General features: G+C 39.3%; 1 protein-coding gene across 5 annotated transcripts in view; it reads right to left on the reverse strand.

Annotated features, from left to right (window-relative positions):
- rin2 (Ras and Rab interactor 2) overlaps positions 1–23,920 on the reverse strand; it is an 88,237-nt gene that overhangs the window by 19,501 nt on the left and 44,816 nt on the right. For 4 of the 5 annotated variants that reach the window (XM_018093778.2, XM_018093777.2, XM_012962710.3 and 1 more), the window contains 5 exon segments: positions 13,815–14,007; positions 10,639–10,750; positions 9,395–9,467; positions 5,273–5,364; positions 1,452–2,555 (listed from right to left, as the gene is read on the reverse strand). In XM_018093778.2, the coding sequence (XP_017949267.1) occupies positions 1,452–2,555; positions 5,273–5,364; positions 9,395–9,467; positions 10,639–10,750; positions 13,815–14,007 (1,574 nt within the window). 5 annotated transcript variants of the gene reach the window in all.

Below are 23,920 nucleotides of genomic sequence, written 5' to 3' on the forward strand. Positions count from 1 at the left end.
AATAAAGTAATGCAAAGAATTCTATTGCGGCCCTATTAACTATCCCTGTGGCCCCGCAAAAACCTCTGTAGCTATAAAGCTAAAACCTAAAATAACGGCTAAGCATATTGATGTCATTTGGGGCTTGCAAGGATGATTGACTGCACACCTGGATTATTCTAAATGCAAACAATAGTAAGTAAACCCCTTGTTTAAGTACAGGGTTCCTTTGTGCAATCCTCCCCCAAGATGGAGAATACAAACTTGCGTCTTAGAAGATTTGTATAACATAGGTAAAAAAGATAGGCCATGCCATGAAATATGTCTTCAACATGGTTAGCTAGCCAAAAAATGTAATCTATAAAGGCTGGAGAGACTGGATATCTAACATAACAGCCAGAACACAACTTCCTCTCTAACCTGTTATGGATTTGAAGGGGGGCCACATGGGACATACAGTAACTGTTCAGTTAGTTTGCTTTTCATTCTCATCCACATCCATATAGGTGCTAGAGCTTTGGCTTACTCAGAGAAGGCCATTACCCACAGAAGCCATCAAAAACCATGGGGACTGCACACCTGAGCTCCTTGGAGGGGTGGTTCCTGACAAACATAAAATGAAGCCCCTTCAACTTAAGTCAATATTCTCAGTGCACAGAACGTACTGTGGAGTGTGCACAATACAGACACATAAAATAATCGACCTTACTGCGTTTGCTGAATGTGTAGTGAGTGTATTAAACAAGCAGGATATATCACTCTGTTCTTGCACAGACCCACTCACCATGGTCAAACATTAGCGTACACAAAAGCAGTAGAGAATAACATGTTTGCACACATAGTGACTCACGTACTTCCAAACACGCTACTGGCTAAAAAGGGAACATATGATTTGTATTATTGCTTGTAGGCCCACCCCTGTCCTCCTTCATCGCCCCCTCTCCTGCAGTTTGCTCAACACAAACACAAAGCAGCTGGGGGACAATTTCTAACACTTACAATAACAAAGGAAGTTTTGAACTTGTGATAAACTATGGATTAATATAATTTTTTTAGTGCCACTGTATCTACATGTATATACTGTATAATGCTGCAGAGACTTACAGAGAAATGGTCTGGCTCACAGCCTGCTAGCCATGAACTTCAGATTCCAGTACTCCCAGTCAGCAGTACTGGGAGTTGTAGTTTTCCTCAGCTGACGGGTTGCTATTGAGCTGATGATGTTAAACCTGTCATATGTCCCACTTTTTTCCCTGAGGTCAAAAGACCCATCCTTTTAAACCCTTGCACTTAAATGACCATTGCAGAGACATTAATACGGGGCATATTACAATAGCCAGGAAAATAGGGTTAATGAGGTGTTGATAGAGCTGCATCTTTACAGAATTTAAACTTAGTATCCCTAGCTTGTTTCAGTTATTTTCAGAATTAATTGCTACACACAATCCAGGCAACAAACACAGTTTGCTTACCAATCTGATCTTCAGGAATCAGGGACTCGATCGGAGGATCCAGCTCAGAACTCTGCGCCAAGTAGTTCTTCACTTGGGTCATGAATTGCCTGATGGTGTGCAGCATGTCGGTGCTAGAAACATGGCATTCCTTATTCTCCTGCAGAAAACTGATGTAATCCTGAACAAGGCATCCAAAATAAGTACGCTTGTCCCGGGACATGGTTGCTATCTTCTTTACCATTTTCTTTTCAGGAGTTATGAGGGAGCTAAAGACACCACTAACTTTACGCAGGTGGGTCTTCACTATTTTGGAGAAACCCAGAGAGGTGCCCCTCTTTTTACGTGACTTTATTGGAGGTGACATGCCCTCCTGGTCACTCTCCTCCTCGCAGTCCTCTAGGCTGTCCCCTTCGCAAAAAACCTGCCCAGGGCGGTCATACTCAAAAGAATCGGAGGAAGAGGTGGAGATGCTCATGTCACTAAGCCTCTGGGTCAGCAGAGTTGTCCGTGCAGGGGAATCGCTGTTCTGAGCTCTAGTTAAGCTTTGTATTGTCTTTTGCGGAGGAGATTCCTCAGGCTGCGACTCAACAGAAGAACTACAATAGGATCCGCTGAAAGGCGATGAACTGTCATTACCCTGCCACCTGCTAATAGTAGCTTGCTTCTTCAGACGGGGAGGAGGTATGGGTGTAGCTTTATTATTAGGAGCCTCTGCTTTCCCTTCCCTGTTATGGAAGACTGTTTCTGGCATGCTGGATTCTTGCTTCACTGCTCTGGACAGCTGGAGATTTGTGCGATGACTAGTAATGCAAGGGGGAGGGGGCCTAGGAGGTGCTGACTTCACCCTCTCCGTGCCATTTGTTTCTTGGGTCCTTGTGCTCTCCCTCTTCCAGCCTCCTCCTGCATCCTCGCTGTGCACTTTTAAAAAGAGTGGATTAATGAAACACAGAGCTCCTTTGGTCTGGCTGCATTCCAGTTCTGAGGGCGTTCTGGTGCGGAGAGAATGCACTCCATTTAGCCGAGGGAGCTGAGGTGACTCCTTGTTGAGGCAGTCTGAAGGGAGAGGCCAGGCCACGGCATGGGGATATCTGGGCTTGCAGTTTGCAGGAGAGCTCCAGAATTCTGGAAGGCATTAAAATCCCAATTTGTAATTGCATGCAAGTAGTAATAAAAAAGAAGCAAACTATTTAATTTTTACAAGAATAATATTCAAGATGTGCATATATCTAGGTATATCTCTCTTGCTCTTCAAAAAACATGTTGACAAAGCCTCTTGGACATTGAGCTGTTGCTGAACTGCAACTTCTACACCCTACAGGGCAGCACAGGACCCCCGCAAAATAACCTTTGGGGGGCCCATTGTGCACAGCCAACCCAGTGCAACCCCCCTCTCCCTGCATGCTCTCTCTCAGGTAGGAAAGTAGTTGGGGTGGTTGGTTTTCTATACCCTGCTTCCCCTATAGTTGCACCGCTGTTGCAGCTGGAGAGCCCCGGGATGGACAGTCCTATCTTTTATAATCTGTTAGTGCCCACTTAGGCACCTATTACTATATTCCTGGGAAAGTTCTTAGTTTGGTAAGTTTCTTTTTATTACCTAAATTTCTACTCAGGCCCTCTCCTATCATCTTTTATTCAAACCACAGCCTGGTGTCTAGGGTAAATTGCACCCTAGCAACCATATAACTGCTGAACAAAAATAATATTTCAGTGACGTAAGATGTATGATGTTAGTCTACATCATACGTTACGTTTTAAAGTGAAGTACACATTTAAGTGTAATGGCAATAGCAAACAATATGGCTGCTATGGTAAATAATTCATCTTCCCATGAGATCAGAGCGTGCCCCTTTCCAACCAACGCATTCCCCCCACTCTCTTCTGCCCCCTTTGTTTATATAGCCTCACACAATACCTTCTTTTGACTTCCAGGAGGATTTGTATCATATTAGCATTTGTTTTTAATTAATATTAGTATAATATGCTTACACTTAATGCATGGTATGCTGCATACATCTACACAAAGGCAAGTATTCTGCAAAAATGACAGGCAAGACTATTGTGCCTATATAGAAAAGAGGCTCTTTTTCACCCACTCAGAACTTCTTAGCCAAACACATCAGCTGCTAATATTTTTCTCTTTCGCTCTCTCTCTTGCTCCCTCCCATTCTTAAAGTCCATAAACAAACAGCTGTGTATGTGCCATGATTACAAAACCTGATTTTTCTAAAGCTCAGCACTATGAAATATGGCATGTGCTCTACTTTTTCACAGTGAGACAATGAGTAACAGGAAGCTCGGCCTAAAAGCCCAATGTATGTCTGTTCTACTTGTCTGGGACTCAAGACAGATTTCAGATTACATGACAGAAGCAGGGAAAGAACTCCTGACTTTTCTTCAGCCAAAAATTGTGCTGCCACAGAATTCTGGCCATTTTTACATTTTATTGCAAATTCTGTGCTTTTTCACAAATTCAAAAATAAAATTATATATATATATATATATATATATATATATATATATATATATATATATATATATATATATATATATATATATATATATATATATATTTGTAGGTTATGACAGCACTCACAGGGGTTTTCTTATGACAAAAAAAAAATTAATTTGGATCTGTGAAGTTTTTAGATTTAATACATCTGACGTCTCAGTCCCTGATGAACGTTCCAGTCAGGAACTGAAACGTCAGATGTATTACCTATAACCTAAAAACTTCACACATCTACTGATTTTGGCACCCAGGTACTATCTTAAGCTAAAGGTGTGCTTTTTAAAAACTGTGTGTGTGTGTACGTATATATATATATATATATATATATATATATATAGTCACTTATTGTACAGTGCTGCGGAATATGTTGGCGCTTTATAAATAAATGTTAATGTAATGTAATGTAACTGTGTGTCCGCACTCTAAACCAGTTTAACAGATGGGTGCTGAAGTCAAAATATGTGAAATGGTGTGCTAGTCCTGTTTATAGGTACATCTCCCATCAGCCTGTCATGAGTATGCATTGATAGACATGAGATTAGCCTGTTAGCACAAACATGGAGTGGATTTCATAGTGAAAATGCATGTACGTTTCTGCAATAAAATCTGCCCGGTGTGTGCACAGACTGGTTGATCCCATGGCTGCCAGTGCACAATGAAGTCTGGGAGGACAGGACTAGATCAGCCCTCTCTCCATGACTGATACTTTCCTAAGGATTTGGATCAAAATGAATCTTGCAAAAAGTGCGCAAAAACATGCCTGAGTGTCACAAACTTCAAGCTGGCGATGCAGGCACTGAAAAAATTCATTTTGTGTATGGAGAACCGACAATAGTGACCAACATCGATATATTATGGATATTGGTTGGTTTGTCAATTGGAAGATTTATAAATTTCACCTGCGGATGTACCATCAAAAAGCTGTGACTGTCAACATAACAGCTGTAGAGAAAAAAGGGTATGCTAAATCTGAGAGCTGGAAGGTTGAAGCAAAACATCTCACACACTATTCTCTCAGTACAGGCCTGCTCTACTTGCTGCATGGTGAGTTGCATCCAAGTGCATATTGCAATCACTTTTGCCTAAACAAGCAGCATCTACATAGCTCTCTATAGATCTCTATAGCATACGTACTCATGGACAGGACATTATGACCTCTTGCTTTTATGATTAATGCTGGGTGAATTAGATATATATTTACCAGTCTATTGTATCTTTTCCCAAAGATTTCTGCCGGTGATTGCAAAGCATGAATGAGTTAAGGATTGAAGAATAGGAACCGGATAAGGAAAATTTAATATAAAACCTATGATGCTTTCATTCCACTCACCAGTTCCGAGTTGGGCAATCTCCTCGAGTTCCGCTTCTGTCTTGGCTGTAGCTATGGCATGGGGCAATTTCAAGGTAAAAGGGAGGACATCCCTGGCAATATAAAAAAAAATGTTTCATTAACTTATTGTTGGGATTAGTTAGCATGCTGTTCCTTAGCAGACTGACCGCACGGCATTTATAATAGAGAGACTGGATCTGTCCTTACATAATGGCTACTACATCGACTCCACTGGATTTAAAGTGCACTACAAGTACAGAACAATCATTGCTGGCAACAAGGTTTTTTCAAATTCTGCAGAAAGCTGCCTGTGTGTTACATATGGGAGTATCTTTGTGCATTTCAGATGCAGGTTTGACTGCACCTAAGTGAATCACATAACTGAATCCATTATAATATGTCTGTTTGTACTTATGTAGAAATGCAATTTATTGCAGTCAGGTTTCAATGTGTTACTTTTTAGATGCCAAATGCTGCATTTCCTTGATGCACTTTCATGAGACAACAGAATAGAGGGTTGTGTTTGGAACCCGCAAAAATGCACTATGTTGTGTTTTAAAATTTGCATGTAAATGTAATATATTTATAAATATCATATATATTCAAAAATACTCTGAAAAAGACACAGAAAATATGCCCATGTTTGAGAGCCCCTACAGAAACAAAAGGTAAAGTGCAAAAAAGATCCACAGGTTAAAAATCACTGCATATACTGAATGGTTTGCTAAAACCAAAGCACACATCTTGGTATACATGACAAACATTTATATGCACATACATATACATATCTTAAAATGTTACAAAAAAGATAGAAAGTATACTTTTTGGAGCAAAAGGGAAAAAAAGATTGCATGCAAAGGAAAACGTATAAGATATTTAACTTATGCAACAGACTGAGGATAGAAAGTTTATCTGAGGTTAGTTGGGAAATACAGTCCAACAAATCTATTGTATATAACAGCCTGGAGCCTGTCCAACTGACTTAAAAGACTCTTCATGAATGAAGATCATGTGAGTTCAAGTAAAATTCCTGCAGCTTCAGCCAGACACAAGTATAGGCTTACAGAACCGAAATAAGCTATTCTGCTTCAGCAACCTGTATCCTCTCATTGTCACTGAGCAGGCCATGGTTCATCTGCATGCAGAAACCATAGCTCATTATGGGAAACAAAAGAAAGGTCTACTGGCTATTATAAGAGACTTAACTCTGGAATAATTTAATATAAAAACTGAAGTGACTAATTGTAAGCTGCACCTCTCTTTTTTATGCTGCAGAGTAGCACACTCCCAAAAAATCTGGCATTGTGCATTACATTTTATTATGTGTAAAAGTCTCCCTGTCTTTCACAAACTTTCACAGCAGCAAGTGTGTTTTACCTTGTATGCTGCCATTGTGTGGCCAAGCATGCAAGAGTGACACTGTGGTGCAATGGGTGGCACTACTGCCTTGCAGCACTGGGGTCCTGGGTCCAACTCCACTCAGTGCACTGCAAACAGTTTTTATGTTCCTTCCCTTCAGGTATTCCTGACACAATTGACCATAATGTAAATGTGATGGAGGCCTTAGCTCCAATGGATACAAAACCTTTAGGCTTTGTAGCTATTTCCTAGGAATAAAAAAGTGGGAATCAGTGCATCTCAATTAATAAAGCCACCAGAACCATTTATTTCTAAGCTTTTATCACAACTGCAGTCATTCACTAACATCCTACACGTGCTATATTTCACCAATGCAGCAACAATACGATTGTTTTGTTAGCTATTCCTTCATGTAACTCACCAAGTACATATTCACCAACCCCAGACAAAATTAAACAAGGCTTAAGTTGCTTGGGCTGCTACCCATACAGTCTGAAAAGTTCTATCTGGAACACCATCTGTAAAAATTACATGTGCAGTTTTTGGCAAGTTCTTAAATCCGTTTAGAGGCACCTACCCTAATGCACTGTAGATCACAGATATGAAGCATGTGTAGTTGAAGCCAGGTCCAGATCTGCTTTAACTGCACCTGCTGGGGGGCCTATTTTGAATTACAATTGATGAATTGGCTGAGGGTGCATGGAGGTTTGTAACATCTGGGGAATCACAGTCCTTCCACTGTACAAAACCGGATCTGTACAAAGACTTCTTGGAATTTACAATTTCTCTTAAAACATAACTGGTGTTTTGAGTTCAATGAGTTTGAATGATTAAACATTTCTATGGGTTGCTTCTGTTTGTGTTTTTTTTTTTTTTTACTCTGGGTACATGAAAAGTCCCTTCCAAGATGGAAAATCAGATCACAATGAGCTGCGGCATAAACCCATCATTAGGCAGCTCCTTTCTGCTGAGTGCTGAGAAGCCGTGGTTGGAGACGACCCCGCTGCACTTCCTATGCCAGAGACAATATTACCATTTCTTTCCCTGGGTCCCAGCCCAGACAAGCATGATGCTCTGTCTCTCTGATACATTTTAATATCACAGGATCTCTCATTCATATCACAGTACTTCACAAAACAATGTCTCTCTCCATTGTTTCCGGAGATATGGAAACCTTTTTTAAACATACAGTAGATGTTTATTTAATCATAAAATGCATTTGTATAAAAGTTAATAATGTGCAGAAAAATCTGACTTTAAGCTGATGCAACATTACATTACAGCATACTGGAGATCAGATTTTGTTGGATCGTACAAAATTTTGTGCTGTTGCATGGTGTTACATGGTGTTACATGGTGGATCAGATCAAATCTGACCCACACAATTTGATGAAAAGCGCTCTTGGAGTTTAGCCCTTTATCTGATTTGACTTTACATTACACCCTATGGAGATCAGATTTTGTAGGATTCTACAAAATCTCATACTTTTGTGTGGTGTTACAGTTAAGTTGGGTTAAACAAAAATATCAAATTCCATTAAGTTTAACCCTCCAAGTGAACCCCAGTGCACACACATAGACTCATACTGACCTATCTATACACTATAGTGCTTCATAGTGTTGCATGCTGTTGTATGACAAGGTCAGATAAAATCTGACCCATAAAATATGATGAAAACTCCCATGGAGTTTAGCCCTTACATGTGAACTTACAAGTGATTCAGAAGTTTAATCGCTCAATAACACTGGCAGTTTCAGCCGAACAAGAATTATTTATTCAACAGCTTCCAATGCAAAACCTTCACGCCCTGGTGCCCAGAGACTCAGTGAAATTCCATGGCTGCCTTCAAGCTGATTCAACTGACTCCAACTTCGCTGTTTATGAACTATATAAGTTAAAAGCTTTTGCAGTCTTAATTTTCTCCTTAGTCATGTTAGGAGCTATAGATTCCAGTCTCCTCATATATAAATAACTCTTTTAATGGAGTCAAGGCCTGGGTAACCTAAAAAAGTTATTAGTGCTTGTTGAGAAGCTGGGTTATGAATGATGCCTTTGCACTCCTTCACAAGTAAGCAAGTAAGATAAATGTCAATGCAAGCCAAACTGGGGTCATTGTAGCTTTCCTTCTAAGTACTGAATGAAGGACCGTTCATGGGAAATACAGAAAGGGAGGCAAAAATGTGTAAATGGTGGGACCACACACTAGACAACAAACCTCCAGCGTCTTTTATTTTTATTTTTTTAAGAAAAGGAGTTCCAGCCTGGCACCCATGTTACCAATTAGAATCCCTGGCCTGTGCCTATAATATTGGCCTCTCAGAGAGTTTGGTTTTCATTTGCAACCCCACTGCACAGGGTGAAGGTCAGGTTGTCCTAGTGACACAAAAATGCTGCACCTAGGCTGAAGTTTCTGTACATTGGCATTGAGACAACGGTAGGAGTACTGCTTTACTGCTTTGAACCAGGACCCATATTAAATTTACATGCTGCATGTTGGAAATATGAAAGGGCTGATGAAAACTACCCTTTTCTGAGGCCCACTAGTGTTAGGGCACACCAGGTGACAATTTGGTACACTGGCAGGGCAGTCCGACCATATATATCAGTTCAGAGTTAAGCTAATTACTATTAATTTCCATACTTTATCCTTTCTTATTTTATATAGCGCAGACACATTTACACAGTACTTTGATGAAACTGGTAATCATACACAAAAGTCCCTATTACTACGTTGCCACAAAGTGTAAAAGATGAAACCTTACCTGCTGATACAGTAAAATGCAATAAGCCTGAATATATCTGCAAAGCTGATTCCAGAGCCTTCAAGAGAAAAAGCTGCAAAAAAAAAAAAAAAAAAAAGTGCATGCCTCGTTAGCCAGTTAACCAGAGGTTAACTTCAATTCTGGTGTTTTTCTGAAAGAGTAAGCAGTAATGTTTAGCAACTATCAAACAAAGTAGTGTTCTTGTAATTGAAAACAACTGTGCCGGGTACATTTCTCTGCCAAGAAAGCAATTTTACTAAATATACGGAGCCTGGAAGTTCTATCCGTTTTCCTCATTCCAGGAACATGCTCTCATCCAAAAGAAATGGGTCAAAACAGATCCTTATTGCACAACGGACAAAGATCAAAACAGGGAACTAACACGCTTTACTATATTTTTGCTACTTGTTTTTGTCAACCTGGAAGATGAGGCTACCAGGTTTCCTTACAGTGTATTAAATGTATCTGGAAAATAACAGTATCTATTTTTCTTCTCTCTTTTTCAGGTCACAGAAGTTGTGTAGGAAAATATTCTGTATTTTCAAACTTGTATGTATTTCAGTTATCTATGCCTATGCTTTTTTCTATATGTTTCTAAATGTCCAAAAGGGGGAAGCTGTCATATCACTGGCTTCTATTTGCTGTATTCTCTATGCACTTCAGTGAAGAAGCACTATACCTTAATCAATAGCTTGAAATGTAATGAAGAATTTAGGCAGAAATGAAGCAGAAGTTATGGAAAATAGCAGGCCATATTTATCTACATAAGTAAATTTATATAGAAGGAAGGCAAGCCCCAGTCTTACTAGAGCAACTCTAAAGGCCCCCATACACGGGCCGACTATAGCTGCCAATATCGGTCCCTTGGACCTATTCGGCAGCTAATCGGCCCGTGTATGGGCAGAACAGAGCGGCCTGGCCGACCGATATCTGGCCTGAAATTGGTTAGGTTAGAAAATCCAGTCGGATCGGGGACAAAATAATGACTCTGGGCTGGCTCAAGGTGCAGGCACAGGTAATGGCTGATGACAGCATAGGGGTTGATTCTCGGTCTGTGGAAAAACTCAGGTCGAGAATCAGCCCCTATGCTGGTATAAGCCTGACTTTTCGGTGATGAAATCTGTGTGCCTGCACCCGGGGTACAGGGAAAGGCAGATTCTCAGCCGGCGTTTATCTCCAGGGCTCTATGTGGCATTAACCTAATGATAAACAAACAATCAGCTCAATAAGAAACAATCACTTACTGTAGGAACTTTCTTTTATTACAAATTCCTGAAAATGGGATGCAAACTGGTTTGGCATACGGACAGAGATCACTTTCTTCTGAAGCTTGTTGGATTTTCTAACAAGAAAAGTCTGTGAAGAAAGAACAAAACAGGCAGAGGTTGCTTGTCAACTCTTTAACTGTGTCAGGGTTTTGCTAGAATAACATGAATGTAGTACTAATGCTGACTGGTAAGCTGCAAAATATGTGAATATGTGCACTTTCCTGTCTGTTACTATCCCTTCTTTCCATTTATTCAGATAAAACTTTTTAAACTCACTAGCGATTCAGAAAATTGTCAGTTGTTGGTACTACATATAAATATGGTAGAAATAATATAAACGCGAACTATCTACTGAATGGTAGTGTGTTGGGGGTTTCCTGAATGGAGAAGGATCTAGGGGTTTTTGTAGATAACAAGTTGACTAATTCCAGGCAGTGTCATTCTGTGGCTACTAAAGCAAATAAAGTGCTGTCTTGTATAAAAAAGGGCATTGACTCAAGGGATGAGAACATAATTTTGCCGCTTTATAGGTCCCTGGTAAGGCCTCACCTTGAGTATGCAGTGCAGTTTTGGGCTCCAGTCCTTAAGAGGGATATTAATGAGCTGGAGAGAGTGCAGAGACGTGCAAATAAACTGATTAAGGGGATGGAAGATTTAAACTATGAGGTTAGCCTGTCGAGGTTGGGGTTGTTTTCTCTGGAAAAGAGGCGCTTGCGAGGGGACATGATTACTCTGTACAAGTGCATTAGAGGGGATTATAGGTAGATAGGGGATGTTCTTTTTTCCCATAAAAACAATCAACGCACCAGAGGCCCCCCCTTTAGATTAGAGGAACGGAGCTTCCATTTGAAGCAGTGTAGGTGGTTTTTCACGGTGAGGGCAGTGAGGTTGGGGAATGCCCTTCCTAGTGATGTGGTAATGGCAGATTCAGTTAATGCCTTTAAGAGGGGCCTGGATGAGTTCTTGAACAATCAGAATATTCAAGGCTATTGTGATACTAATATCTACAGTTAGTATTAGTGGTTGTATATATAGTTTATGTATGTGAGTGTTGGTTGTGTGTGCTGGGTTTACTTGGATGGGTTGAACTTGATGGACTCTGGTCTTTTTTCAACCCTATGTAACTATGTAACTATGTGCTCTGCAACAGTCCATGAAGAAAGGCTGGAAACCCAAATGAAGTCTTCAGTTTCAAAGACATAGGGTTAAACTCCACAATCACTTTTGTCAGATGGTATTAGACCAACAAAATGCATATGACAAGTTGGATGTAGTCACACGGGTCAAAATATAATGGATATCTATATATATATATATATAATACTAATTGTATTAGGCCTAATAGTCAATTTAAAGGAGAAGGAAAGGTAAAAACTAAGTAAGCTTTATCAGAAAGGTCTATGTAAATACACCAATAAACACTCACAGAAAATCTGATCTGTTCTCTATCAAAAGAAACAGAGGATTTATTTTCTTCTTTTGTGTACATGTGCCCTTTAGGTATCAGACTTCCTTTCTCCAAGGCACGTCACATGTCTGCTCAGTTTGCTCCTCTCTCCCTCTCTGCTGTAGTCTGAGCTAGCAGCAGTCAGAGCTGCAGCATGGAAGTTACTGAGACCAAGCTAAAATGGCAGCTGCTAGAAATAGAGACTGCTCTCAAGCAAAATTTCATCTGGGGAGCTTACCCCATTTATTATGTCAATATACCACAAAAAAAATCAATGTTTCCCTCCCTTTTCCCTCCCTTTGTCAGGATTGTTTGCTACAATTGCACTATTGTGGCTAATCTATTGGCAATAAAATGCCAACATGCCTTTCCTTCTCCTTTCAAGCTGGGCTGTAGGAGGAGCCCAACAAAAAGAAACCTTCTTAGACAGGGTAACATAATGCTGTAAGATAACAACTACAACTACAACTATTCCACACTATCCCAACCCTGGGAGAGAGAGAAGAAACTCAAAGACAAATTGTTTAACAGGTTTCACCATTGGATCAATGTTCAACTAAATTAGAGCTTACACAATCTTACACAAGACTGAAGAGATGTTTTGAATGTGCCTGAGAACGCTGTTGGGATTATTTCCTAGATGCTAGTAATACACAAAAACTTCCATAGCCAGTTGGCACTGAAGGATAGCTGCAGCTGTTGAGAGCAGTCACGAGCCAAGGGGATGCAGTTCAGCCCATCAACAGCTCATTCTTGGTTGGAATAATGTGCAATAACATTATGCATTACATAAAGATATTTGCTGATCAAAAGAAATGGCGTCTAAAGTATGCATGACTCAAAACAGTCAAAATTCTTAATGCAGAGCTTTTAGGCATGAGGTTTGTTGTGGTGAGCTAGAAGGAGTGCTTCAAGCCAGGGTATATACCTTAAGGCTTTTGGCATTTTTGTCTGTTGGCTCACTAAGGCAGCAATTTTAGGTGTGAATCACGATTGTTGCCCATGCTAATATATTCACACAATTCTCTTGGGCAGAAGTAGGAGCAGTTCTTATGCCTTATCCCTAAAATAAAAAAGTATGGACAAAATGTCCACTCAGTGTGCCATGGACTAAGACTAATGCCACACAGGGTTGAACAGACAAACACAGACTACGCTGGCATCAGTCTTTCCCTGTATCTGCACCCGGGGCCATTGTGTCAGTCTAGGATGGCTGGAAGGACATCTCCTATAGATTCTATTCTAATTAAATAAATCAAATGTTTAAAAATTACTTCCTTCTTCTCTGTAATTAAAAAACCGTACCTTTTACACAATCCCAACTAAGGTATAATGAATCCTTATTTGAGGAAAACAATCCTATTGGGTTTAATTAACGTTTAAATGATTTTTAGTAGAATTAAGGAGTAGAGAGACAAATTATGGAAAGACCCCTTATCCATAAAACCCCAGGTCCTGTGCATTCCGAACAACAGGTCCAAACCTGTATTTAGGCAACATCCTTTGATGTACTATATGTACATTAAGCTCTGTGATATACACATAGACAACAGACCAGTATGTAACTGGTGCATGGATATGAGCAAAAGCAACATATGTTCCTCTCCCATAAGTCAAGGTTGCATCACTTTACTTGGCCAGAATAACAAAAAAAAGATGAATATTCAGTAGAATGAAACCTGGCTTTAAGCATACAGTTACCTACCGCTGGAGGCTGCTCTAGCAGGATGCCCGGTACCTTGTCATCACTGAGGCCAAGCTGAAGCCACACAGGGTGAGTATGAAGGAGTTTATCTAAGATGCTGAGTTTGAAGGAAACGCTCTCATACCCAGAGTCCCGAAGGAAGGATTTCACTTCTTTCTTTTCTGGTGAGTGATTACTCTCCATTTCCTTTCTGCTGTAAGAAATATAAAGCAAAAATATAAGCCTTTAGGAAAGAAATAAACATCGTAAAAATGCCTTTAAAGGACATGGAGGACGAATGACAGAATTATATAATTATCAATCATTTGCATTATGCTATAAGCTACCAAAGGTGTGAAGGAGCAACAACTGCTTAAGTAATGGTAGCAACTGGAGTCGGGATCCCATAATTAATTTATTTATTTAAAGCAGGACTGCCCAACTTATTGCCCTTAAGCTGATGTTGAACCACAATTTATGCTTGCCTAGGGTGCTTAGATTTTTACTGTTCCTGTGCAATCTTGCTCTATATCAGCTGTTCAGCCACTTATTCTACTAGCAAATGCTGTATCATATTATGTGCCAGATTCAGTTCAATGAGAAAAACGTATGTTTTATTTTTTTTTAAATAAAACTCAACACAAGTCAATGAAGAAAGTTGAACTTGAATTAGGAGAATTTACTCCTATTTGAACCACCTATAGAAACTGTTTAACTTCCAATCCAATCTACCAATCATATTTTACTACATGATGATGGAAAAGCACATAGTAACAAATACACAAGAAATATACCTCCCTGTACTGCATCACATATACATATCACCATACAGTAAACCTCCCACTCCCTAACCAAGACATAGGTCTTCATGTAATCTTAAAAATGCTGGTTTCAAACAATAAAGTAAACTAGAATGAGAGGAAGTGCAGTAATACCATATGACATTTTCAACCACAAGCTTAAAAAAAAGACAAAAAACTACAAGCAAACTTTCTTTTTGATCCTGCATATTCCATTGCAATTTAATAAGTGTTTTTCCTGCTTATTCAAACTGTAGAACCACAGTTTGTCTTAGTTTTCCTTAAAACATTTTTTTTGCTCTTTGTGATTGTTGTTTTTATTGAAACTTAAATCTAGACCTATATTTTGTTATAGGCCTTTCTGTATATGTTGATTTCCAAACCTTGTAGACATATATAAATCACTTATTGTGTTACTCTGTGTATCTCTTTCAGAGAGCTCAAGCAAAAGCTGAAGTGTACATATTAATGCTGCACTATCATGGGTTTTTTTCAGTCTGTGGAATTAGGTATGTCTGTGTAAAAATACATTTATATTCATATAATGAAGTTCATATAGTGCTTTTGTACCTTTTCTACATAAGACCAACTGAATAAGCTCAAAAAGGGTGGTATATGTTCCTTTAAGTTGGTTAAATACATTTTCCTGGTTTGACACTATTACACAATTTTTCCAGTCTCCTGAAAACTGTTAAATAGAGTTTCTACTGTTCCCTGCAATGCTCATGGATATACATGCTATAACTCTAAATATTCACTTTCTTTTTCTTATACTATTTCTCCCTCTGTTGGTCACCTAGGTGATTTACTGTGTAAAGCAAAATTACACGAGTCTAAGCATCCTTTCCAAATGAACTTTTTTGGCATACACACACAGTTATTTTATAGGTGTTATACCACAAGTACATAAAACAAGGGTAAGTTTTTCTCTTCAGTTGCCAAAAAATACCCCAACATTCCTGCTGTCTTCCACTGGCTCTCTGCCTCTGTTCACTGTCTCATGATTGTGCATCCCTGGTAGCCAACCCACAACTGGCTCACACTATTGGACTAATGTAATAAAATTAGTTTGTATCAGGTATAAAAACCAAAAGCAATTAGCAATCAATTAGATATGATTAAATGCAACCTGGTGATTGGTTGGTATGGGTTACAGGACCTGCTGCAGATTTTGTGAGTTTTACAATATTAACCCCTGATTAAGTGTACTGGCCATTCTCTATTTCATATTCTTTTTAGCTGGACACCCTGATTGATGTTAAAAAGGCCAAGACACACATGGCTAGCCCAATTGCATGAATTAACTGATCAGCACACAGGACTCTAACAGAGTGCAGCACCATCTTATATGAGATACTTAATGATGAGCCAATCACCTTTGGTGTTATTGTCTATTGTATATTTGCTAAGAGGCCAAAATATATATCAATTTTAGTTTGAATTTTCAGAACTAAATACCCTGGTTGCCATATGTGTTAAGTTAGCAATGCTAAGAAATGTATTCATTGATACCAGTAAAAATTACAATTGCATGTAACAAATAACATGGAAGTAGGTATAAAGCGCCCGGTGGATGCCTGGCTGATGGCTTAATTCAATGACCTATAATCATCTTTATCCCACTGAGAAAAATCCTTTCCTCTGACCAGCCATATCCCTACAATTGCTTGTAAAGATGCACTGAATCCACGATTTGGCTCAGGATTCGGCAGGATTTGGTGCATCCCTAATTGCTTGTGCTAATGGGGTCCTCTCAGGTCCTTGGCTCTGACTTGTTAGTTCACTTTTATTGCACAGAAAAATTCAGGGCTGTGTAAACACAAGCAGACAAAAACACATATAGGTCTATGGTCAGAGAGCAGTGCTCCTCCATTACGGAAGTGCATTTAAGTGCACATTTCTAAAATAAATACAATACCTATGTATTAATGTATTTAGGCCATTCAGAATTCTTAAGGTCACCCATATGGAAAAGGTCTGTTTCTCATCAAGTAAACATTTACACTAAGAACACAGAAGAGAAATAAGGACAAGTAACACAGTCTACACTACACAGTATGTGCTCCTTTACAAAGCCGAATGCCATAGAAACAAGGTACTACAACCTCACGAAAAATAATCTGTGTACAGTTTAAGAAACAAGAAGAATCTCCTGTTTTTCTTGGTTCTTTTGTCATATTGACATGTCATTGTAAGTATTTTTTCTGCCTGTTATGAGTCAATAACAGCTTAAGCTTTAAGTTTATTTGGGGAAGGGCTGAACTTATTTGGCCAAGTTAAAACACATTTGTCCACTCCTGGGGTAAAGGGACAGCAATTACAATATACACCTTTCATTGTAGTTCATATAAAAGTTATAACCCTACTTTATACCATCTGTATTTATACTAATATCTCAAACACAGCTCTATATGCGCTTCACATTTATCAATTTCTACCATGTCATCTTGTAAATACCTCCAAAGCCCAAGCATCACCCTAAAGGTGCAAATTCCCCTCCCCCCACATATTTAAGGCCTTTACCAAGATGGTAAAGGTATATATAGAATGGTATATTCTTTATGCCCACAAATTTATTCTAATTTCAAATAGGGCAATGCAATTTGTGTTAAAGAAAAATGACTTTCCTAGAGATTACCATTTTGCCCAGTGGGTTAATCTTTCCATGTTATTTCTGATTACATATGTTTGTTAGCATTAATGAAAAAGTGCATTCTCACCTTATCTACCTATCTCAGTATAATATTCCAGAAATATTTGTATTTACCACTGAAATAAAAAGTTCCACAAAAATGAATGGTACTTCATAAATTATAAATAGCATTAAACTACGGATGCCTGTGATGTGGTCCTTCCATAGCTCTGGTAAAGAATGCCTAAACTATTGACCTGCTTCAAGTGGTAGTGAATTTGGATGGTTGTATAACAGAAACAGGCTTTTAAATTGCTGTGGCTTGCAGTAAATCCAGCGATGGAACTAATTTAAACTAACAAAGGCTCAAGAAAGCAGGATGGAAAAACAACTGAACCTAATAATTGTAGCAGATTAAGGGATGACTGCCCATATATTATTTGAAGCTCTAATTGTTGCCAAGTTAAAAATATCTTATTGGGTTTGTCACACCACAAGTAAAGTTTTGTCTTAAAAATAGATGTTAGAACAAGGGACATCCCTCTGACTTCAATATGTGTTTAGTGAACCTTCTAAGACTAAAAGTCTCTTTTTTCACTTTCTGGGTTCTTTTTGTTCTGGCAAGGCACTAATGAGCTCAGAAGCAGTATATTGACAGGTTATAGTCTGTATTAGGGCATGCGCAGTATTTCAGCTAGAATAGTGGACTACATAAATGAAGATGAGGACAGATAGGGCATTGTTGTTATGAATAGGGCTGCTGCATGTATTACAGTGGCTTTATGCTCCCACACATAAAAAAAAACTTTAGATGCCTTTAAATTGTTTCAACAGGCTGGTTGTGGCCCCATGTGTATTTTGTTGTATTGTGTGCATCCAGCTTGTTGGGAGTTAAAGAAAACCTGTAGGTCCTTAAGCTAACAATGTTTTTGAAATGGAGCGGTTATGTCATAAAAGGTGCAAGGTTTGCTACAGGTCTAAGTTGCTATGGGTTACTAGACCTAGGCAGACTTTGTGCCTCTTATTACATTCCCCCATGTTTAGACGAGACAGATTCTGTCATGAAGCGACTTCTGTGCAGTCCCTGCTGTTAAGTAAACAACATACAGTGAGCCGAATACAATATGTACACAAATCTCCTGTAATCCCACAATGCAGCATATCCTGAGTGCTTCCTCATGCCTGTCGATATATATACAAAAATGTAACTCTGGCGACAGTATTTCTGAGGGGAAAAAATTAGAACATCCGTGTGGAGCTGGTAAACATTTTAGAACTGGAAAATCTGCTCTGGCATAATAGCCGGGCCAAACTCATTAAACCTAAAGCAAAAAAAACCGAAGTCATACACAGAGACAAAGGCATGCTGGAATGGGATTAATTACGGTACTGCCACAATTAGGGAACAAGAGCAGAATTTATTAATTTATAATAAAATCAGTTGTATTTAATATTTAACATATTTCACTAGAGTTGCTAATCCCGTATGCTTCATTTGACACTTTACTTTCAAGGACCAAATTCAAAGGCAATACTATGTAAAACACTATTTATGGGATGTGTTTCTATGATCAGTTACAACTTATCGCCTAAAAAAGTATAACTCCATTTGCCCTTTATTTCCATTAATAGCTGCCAGTCCAAGAAGAGATTGGACATTTTTGTAAGTGCCATTTCCCTTCGGGCAGTTACATCTGTAATTTATTGTTTAGTAGGCAAATGAAAAATAATATAATAGTGAGAAAATATTATTTGTTTCTTGGTAATCGTGTTCAACACAAAGCGCCAACTGGTCATGGTGGACGCTGAAAAGATGAAGCACTTGTTATTAACTTAGCTTTAAGATTTTGCCAGTAATCCTACTTTTTATAGAGACTCTCAGCAGTCGAGTAAATGTCAACACCCCCATAGCCCACTGCAGAAGTGAATACAATTATTACAGTAAATTTTATTGACTATAGAGAGTTCCTGGGCCTATTACAGAGGCCACTAAACTGACACAACTGATAATCAGTTGCATAGAATACATCACTCAGTTTTACAAAGTACATATAATTGAGGTTCCCTTATTATTAAGCAATAGAAGACTTCTGGATAACATGCAGCCAACAGTCCTAATCTGAATAAACACTGAGACAGGCCAAATGTTCCCTATAGGTTTAAACTGGACATACATCATAATATTTGCTCCTTTGGCAAGGTCACCAAACAAACGGATTATCTTTCTGATATGCCCAGGTGGGTGATATCGGGCTAATCCAATCATTTAGCCCTTGGTGCTTTGGTGTTTAGGGCCCAACAAATGGATTACAACAATAGGAATACAAGCAGTTGGAGTGAGGACTGTTGAATAGGTGTGAAGGGCCCAAACTGGCAGCTTATGCTACTTGTATGGCCACCTGAAATAAAAACCTAGAGATCTGCCTGGATATCTTCCTAACCTTAAGGAAAAGTAGTTCAATTTTAAGAGATAGCCACTTAGGGCTCTGGCACAAGGGGAGATTAGTCGCCCGCAACAAAACTCCCTGTTCGCGGGCGACTAATCTCCCCGAGTTGCCATCACCTGCCATCCCACCGGGGAAAATGTAAGTTGTCGGTGGGATGGCACACGCGGCGGTGCGATTTCGGCAAATCGCCGAAGTTGCCTCGCGAGGCTTTTTCGGCGATTTCCCGAAATCGCACCGCCGCGTGTGCCATCCCACCGGCGACTTACATTTTCGCCGGTGGGATGGCAGGTGATGGCAAATCGGGGAGATTAGTCGCCGCTAACAGGGAGATTTGTCGCGGACGACTAATCTCCCCGTGTGCCAGAGCCCTAAGTGGCTATCTCTTAAAATTGAACTGCTTTTCCTTAAGGTTAGGAAGATATCCAGGCAGATCTCTAGGTTTTTATTTCAGGTGGCCATACAAGTAGCATAAGCTGCCAGTTTGGGCCCTTCACACCTATTCAACAGTCCTCACTCCAACTGCTTGTATTCATATTGTTGTAATCCATTTGTTGGGCCCTAAACAATCTCGCGAACAGGGAGTTTTGTGTGCCAGAGCCCTTATGAGTCACCTGCAGATAGCCAAACATCAGTGACTACTTCCTTCTCACTGGAAAGAGAAATGGCTGCAATGTCATATTAACGTCACCTTAGCTAACCAATGTCCTTATGAGTTCTATAACCAATGGGGTCTCTTCAGTATATAGATTAAAAAATCACTCTCACAAAGTACAGCAGTATTGTGCACAGTATTGTGTAATGCCCTTAGCACATTTTCATGTAGACGGCAATAAAGCAAATGTAGGCAAGCAGCTAGGCCATGTAGAAAAATACAAAGCATAAACTTTGCTCTGTTGATCTTTCAACAGTCATTAATAATTTTAGCAGTGTCTGACTAATGGTGATGTGTCATAAATACCAGTCAGAGGCATATGCAGGTAGTTTGTACTGCTTTGGCATAGGTGTTTCATGAACCTTACTTACAGGAATACTGCCAGTTCAAAGAGTTAGGTTTATTTGTACACTCCTTTCTGCTACTGCCATGGCAATACATAGGAAAACATGCCTTCGCCTCCAAGTAAACCAAACAAAGGTTGATATTACCTGTTAACGGAAATAATGCAAAGGAGATGCTCAGTTGTGTAATTAAATGTTACTGGAGTCTGCAGCACATATAGTTTAGGGGCCTAAAATATTGATAAATTGACCTATTCTACCAAGATATATTTAAACTGCTCATTAATTAGGGCCCCACTGGGCCCTCTACACTCCTGGGCTTCCTCTGTAGTTACGTCCCTGGAGATGCTGAATTAACCCAGCATACTCTCTGCGTCTTTTTTTCTTGTGATAAAACTGCTTTGTGCTTTTACACAAATACAGTGATAATGAGGAGTGAAAAGGAATAGGTTTAGAAAAGCTACCTCTATAAAACAGGGCTCATTTACTGACAGGTGTTAATTTGCACAAGCACAGTGATCCAGAGCAACCCATTAGAATTTAACAAAGGGCTGGTTGGTTATTATTGGTAGTAGCACTGGTGCAGTTAACTCTTATTTATGCCTGAGCCACATCATGGTCTAGGAATAAAAACAAAACATTAAGAAAGTATGGCCCACAAAAACATTTCTATAACAATACTTTAATGTATCAAGAGAAAAAAGGGCTTGTTTTGTTATGCCAGTGTCTGCGCTTGGTGCAGTATTGGATACATATTGCACCTATTTGAAAGCTATTTACCTTGTCATGCAAATGTTTGCGGAAGTGATGTCGGCATATGTGACGTCATGTACCCGGAAGTAAGCCAGGTGTTTGCTATGAGAAAAAATTGGCGTTTAATGAGGGAGGGTATTTATATTTTCCACATGAACTTATGCATCAGGATTCCCCTTGAGAAAGGCTCTTTGCCGAAACGTTGGGGTAATTCTCATCTTTGGCAAGTGTATCTAACTTGTGTGTCTTCTTTTGCCTGTGCACATTTTGTGGTATATATTATCTTATTAATCTATGTACAGGTATAGGACCCATTATCCAGAATGCTCAGGACCAAGGGTATTCCAGATAAGGGGGTTTTCCGTAATTTGGATCTCCATACATTAAATCTATTAAAAAATTAATAAAACATTAATTAAACCCAATAGGATTGGTTTGCATCCAATAAGGATTATTTATATCTTAGTTGGGATCAGTTACAAGGTACTGTTTATTACTACAGAGAAAAAGGAAATCAGTTTTAAAATTCTGAATTATTTGACTAAAATGGAGTCTATGGGAGACGGGCTTTCTGTAATTCAGAGATTTATGGATAATGGGTTTCCGGATAAGGGATCCCATACCAGTACTTGTTGTAACTTTGCAATTAAAATTGACTGTTGTTAAAAATTCTTTTGTATATTATATAAAGGACTATACTTTTTAATACTACCACCATGCTTGTATTTCTTGTGTGCAAACCCTTATTCTATTTAAAAATAAATGTTTGAGCCACCAAAAGAAGGTGCAAATAAGTGTGCAGATGGAGGTCATATGCTGGGAAAGGAAGTGTACTGTGGTTAAAAACACAGTATTTATTTAAATAGTATTTACACAGTATATATTGTGTAGCTTAATATATAAGCAGTGTTGCACTGGGGTGTCAGGGCCTTTCTGGGGCTGTTGCCTGGGGGCCCCACCACCCCAGGACTACCACCCCCGTGCTCTATACCGTCTAAAATACTGGATCAATTCTGCACTCTGAGCTGGGCAAAAAAGGTTCTGCGATGTGCATTGCTAGAAGAGCCAAATGTTCATTTGAGGAAACAATTCAGCTCTTAAATTTACCAGGGGTGTTTTTACTGCCCCTGTTAACCTGCCCCATTCTGCTGCCTTAAGCTGGCCATACACGCACCGATACTATTGTACGAAACCTCGTTTTGTACGATATTCGGTGCATGTATGGCATGTCGGTGAGTCGACCGATATCGCAGGAAGCTGCTGATATCGGACGACTCGACGATCGGCCAGGTTAGAAAATTTTGATCGGGCGCCATAGAAGGCGCCTGACCAAAATCTGCCGTCAGGGCTGAATCGGCAGAAGGAGGTAGAAATCCTATTGTTTCTACCTCCTTATCTGCGGTTTCAGCCCTGACTGTGTGTTGCGGATCTGACGATGTTTCATGTGACCGATGGTCGCACGAAACATCGATAGATCGCCATGTGTATGGCCAGCTTTAAGCAAAGTTTTCACCTTCCCTCATGGCAGGAACAACCCTGAAACCACACCTAAAGCAAATAAATATTTGTCAGATAGCAAAGATGAACATATTTTCCTGCTTCTACGAAAAATGTGGCAAAATCATGTTCACAATTCAAAAACACTGGGCTGCTCTATGTCCAGCATGCCATATTTGTCTTGCATACAGCACTAATACACGCCATTAATAACATCACAATAAATGGCTTATGTCATAGTAGACATTTTTGAGCGAAGTTTAAGTTTAAGTTTTTTGGCCAGTTCTAATTTCTTTTATTACAAACATAATGAATAGAGTGCTTTGTACTTGGGTCTTTATAGTAAGTCACAAGTAAAAGGCAACAGATTTCTAAATCTTTAAGCCACAAATTCTGTTTCCAGAATAATAAAACCTGCCTCGGGCATTAGGTAGATTTTTTTAAACTTTATTAGAAGTGAATGGATGTGTTTATTTTTAAACTAAATTCACGACGGACATAACCTTACAGAACAAGACTCTGTGTTGAAATCAGTCACTGGGAAAACAAGTGATATGAAATGGGAATTCCTTATCCTCTTTCAGGACCAGTGGACCAAATTGTTTTCACATATGACTAAAATTAAATCACATAGGATTGTTTACATTGCAGGTCCACATAAAAAGCACAATACTAGAATTCTTAATAAATCACATGGAAGTGAGCAAGATTAGCCACACTAGGGGGGAGATGTATTAAGACATGAACCTTCGGAGCGTTTATTCAAACGCTCTGAGCGTATTCTCGCGGATTTGTTCGCGCGTGTGCAATTTTTTCGTATGCCCGCGCAACTTTTTCGTACGCTTGCGTGAAAAATTCAGAAAGTTTCTGCCGCTGTTTACAATCGTTCGGCATGAAAATTTCATGACTTTCGGATCACGATATTATCGTGACTAATACGATTTTTTTGTAAGCATTTTCGTGATATTTGCGATCTTCAGAAATTATCGTATCCAATCCGAA

Source organism: Xenopus tropicalis, chromosome 5, assembly GCF_000004195.4.
Source record: "Xenopus tropicalis strain Nigerian chromosome 5, UCB_Xtro_10.0, whole genome shotgun sequence".
Classification (NCBI taxonomy): Eukaryota; Metazoa; Chordata; class Amphibia; order Anura; family Pipidae; genus Xenopus; species Xenopus tropicalis.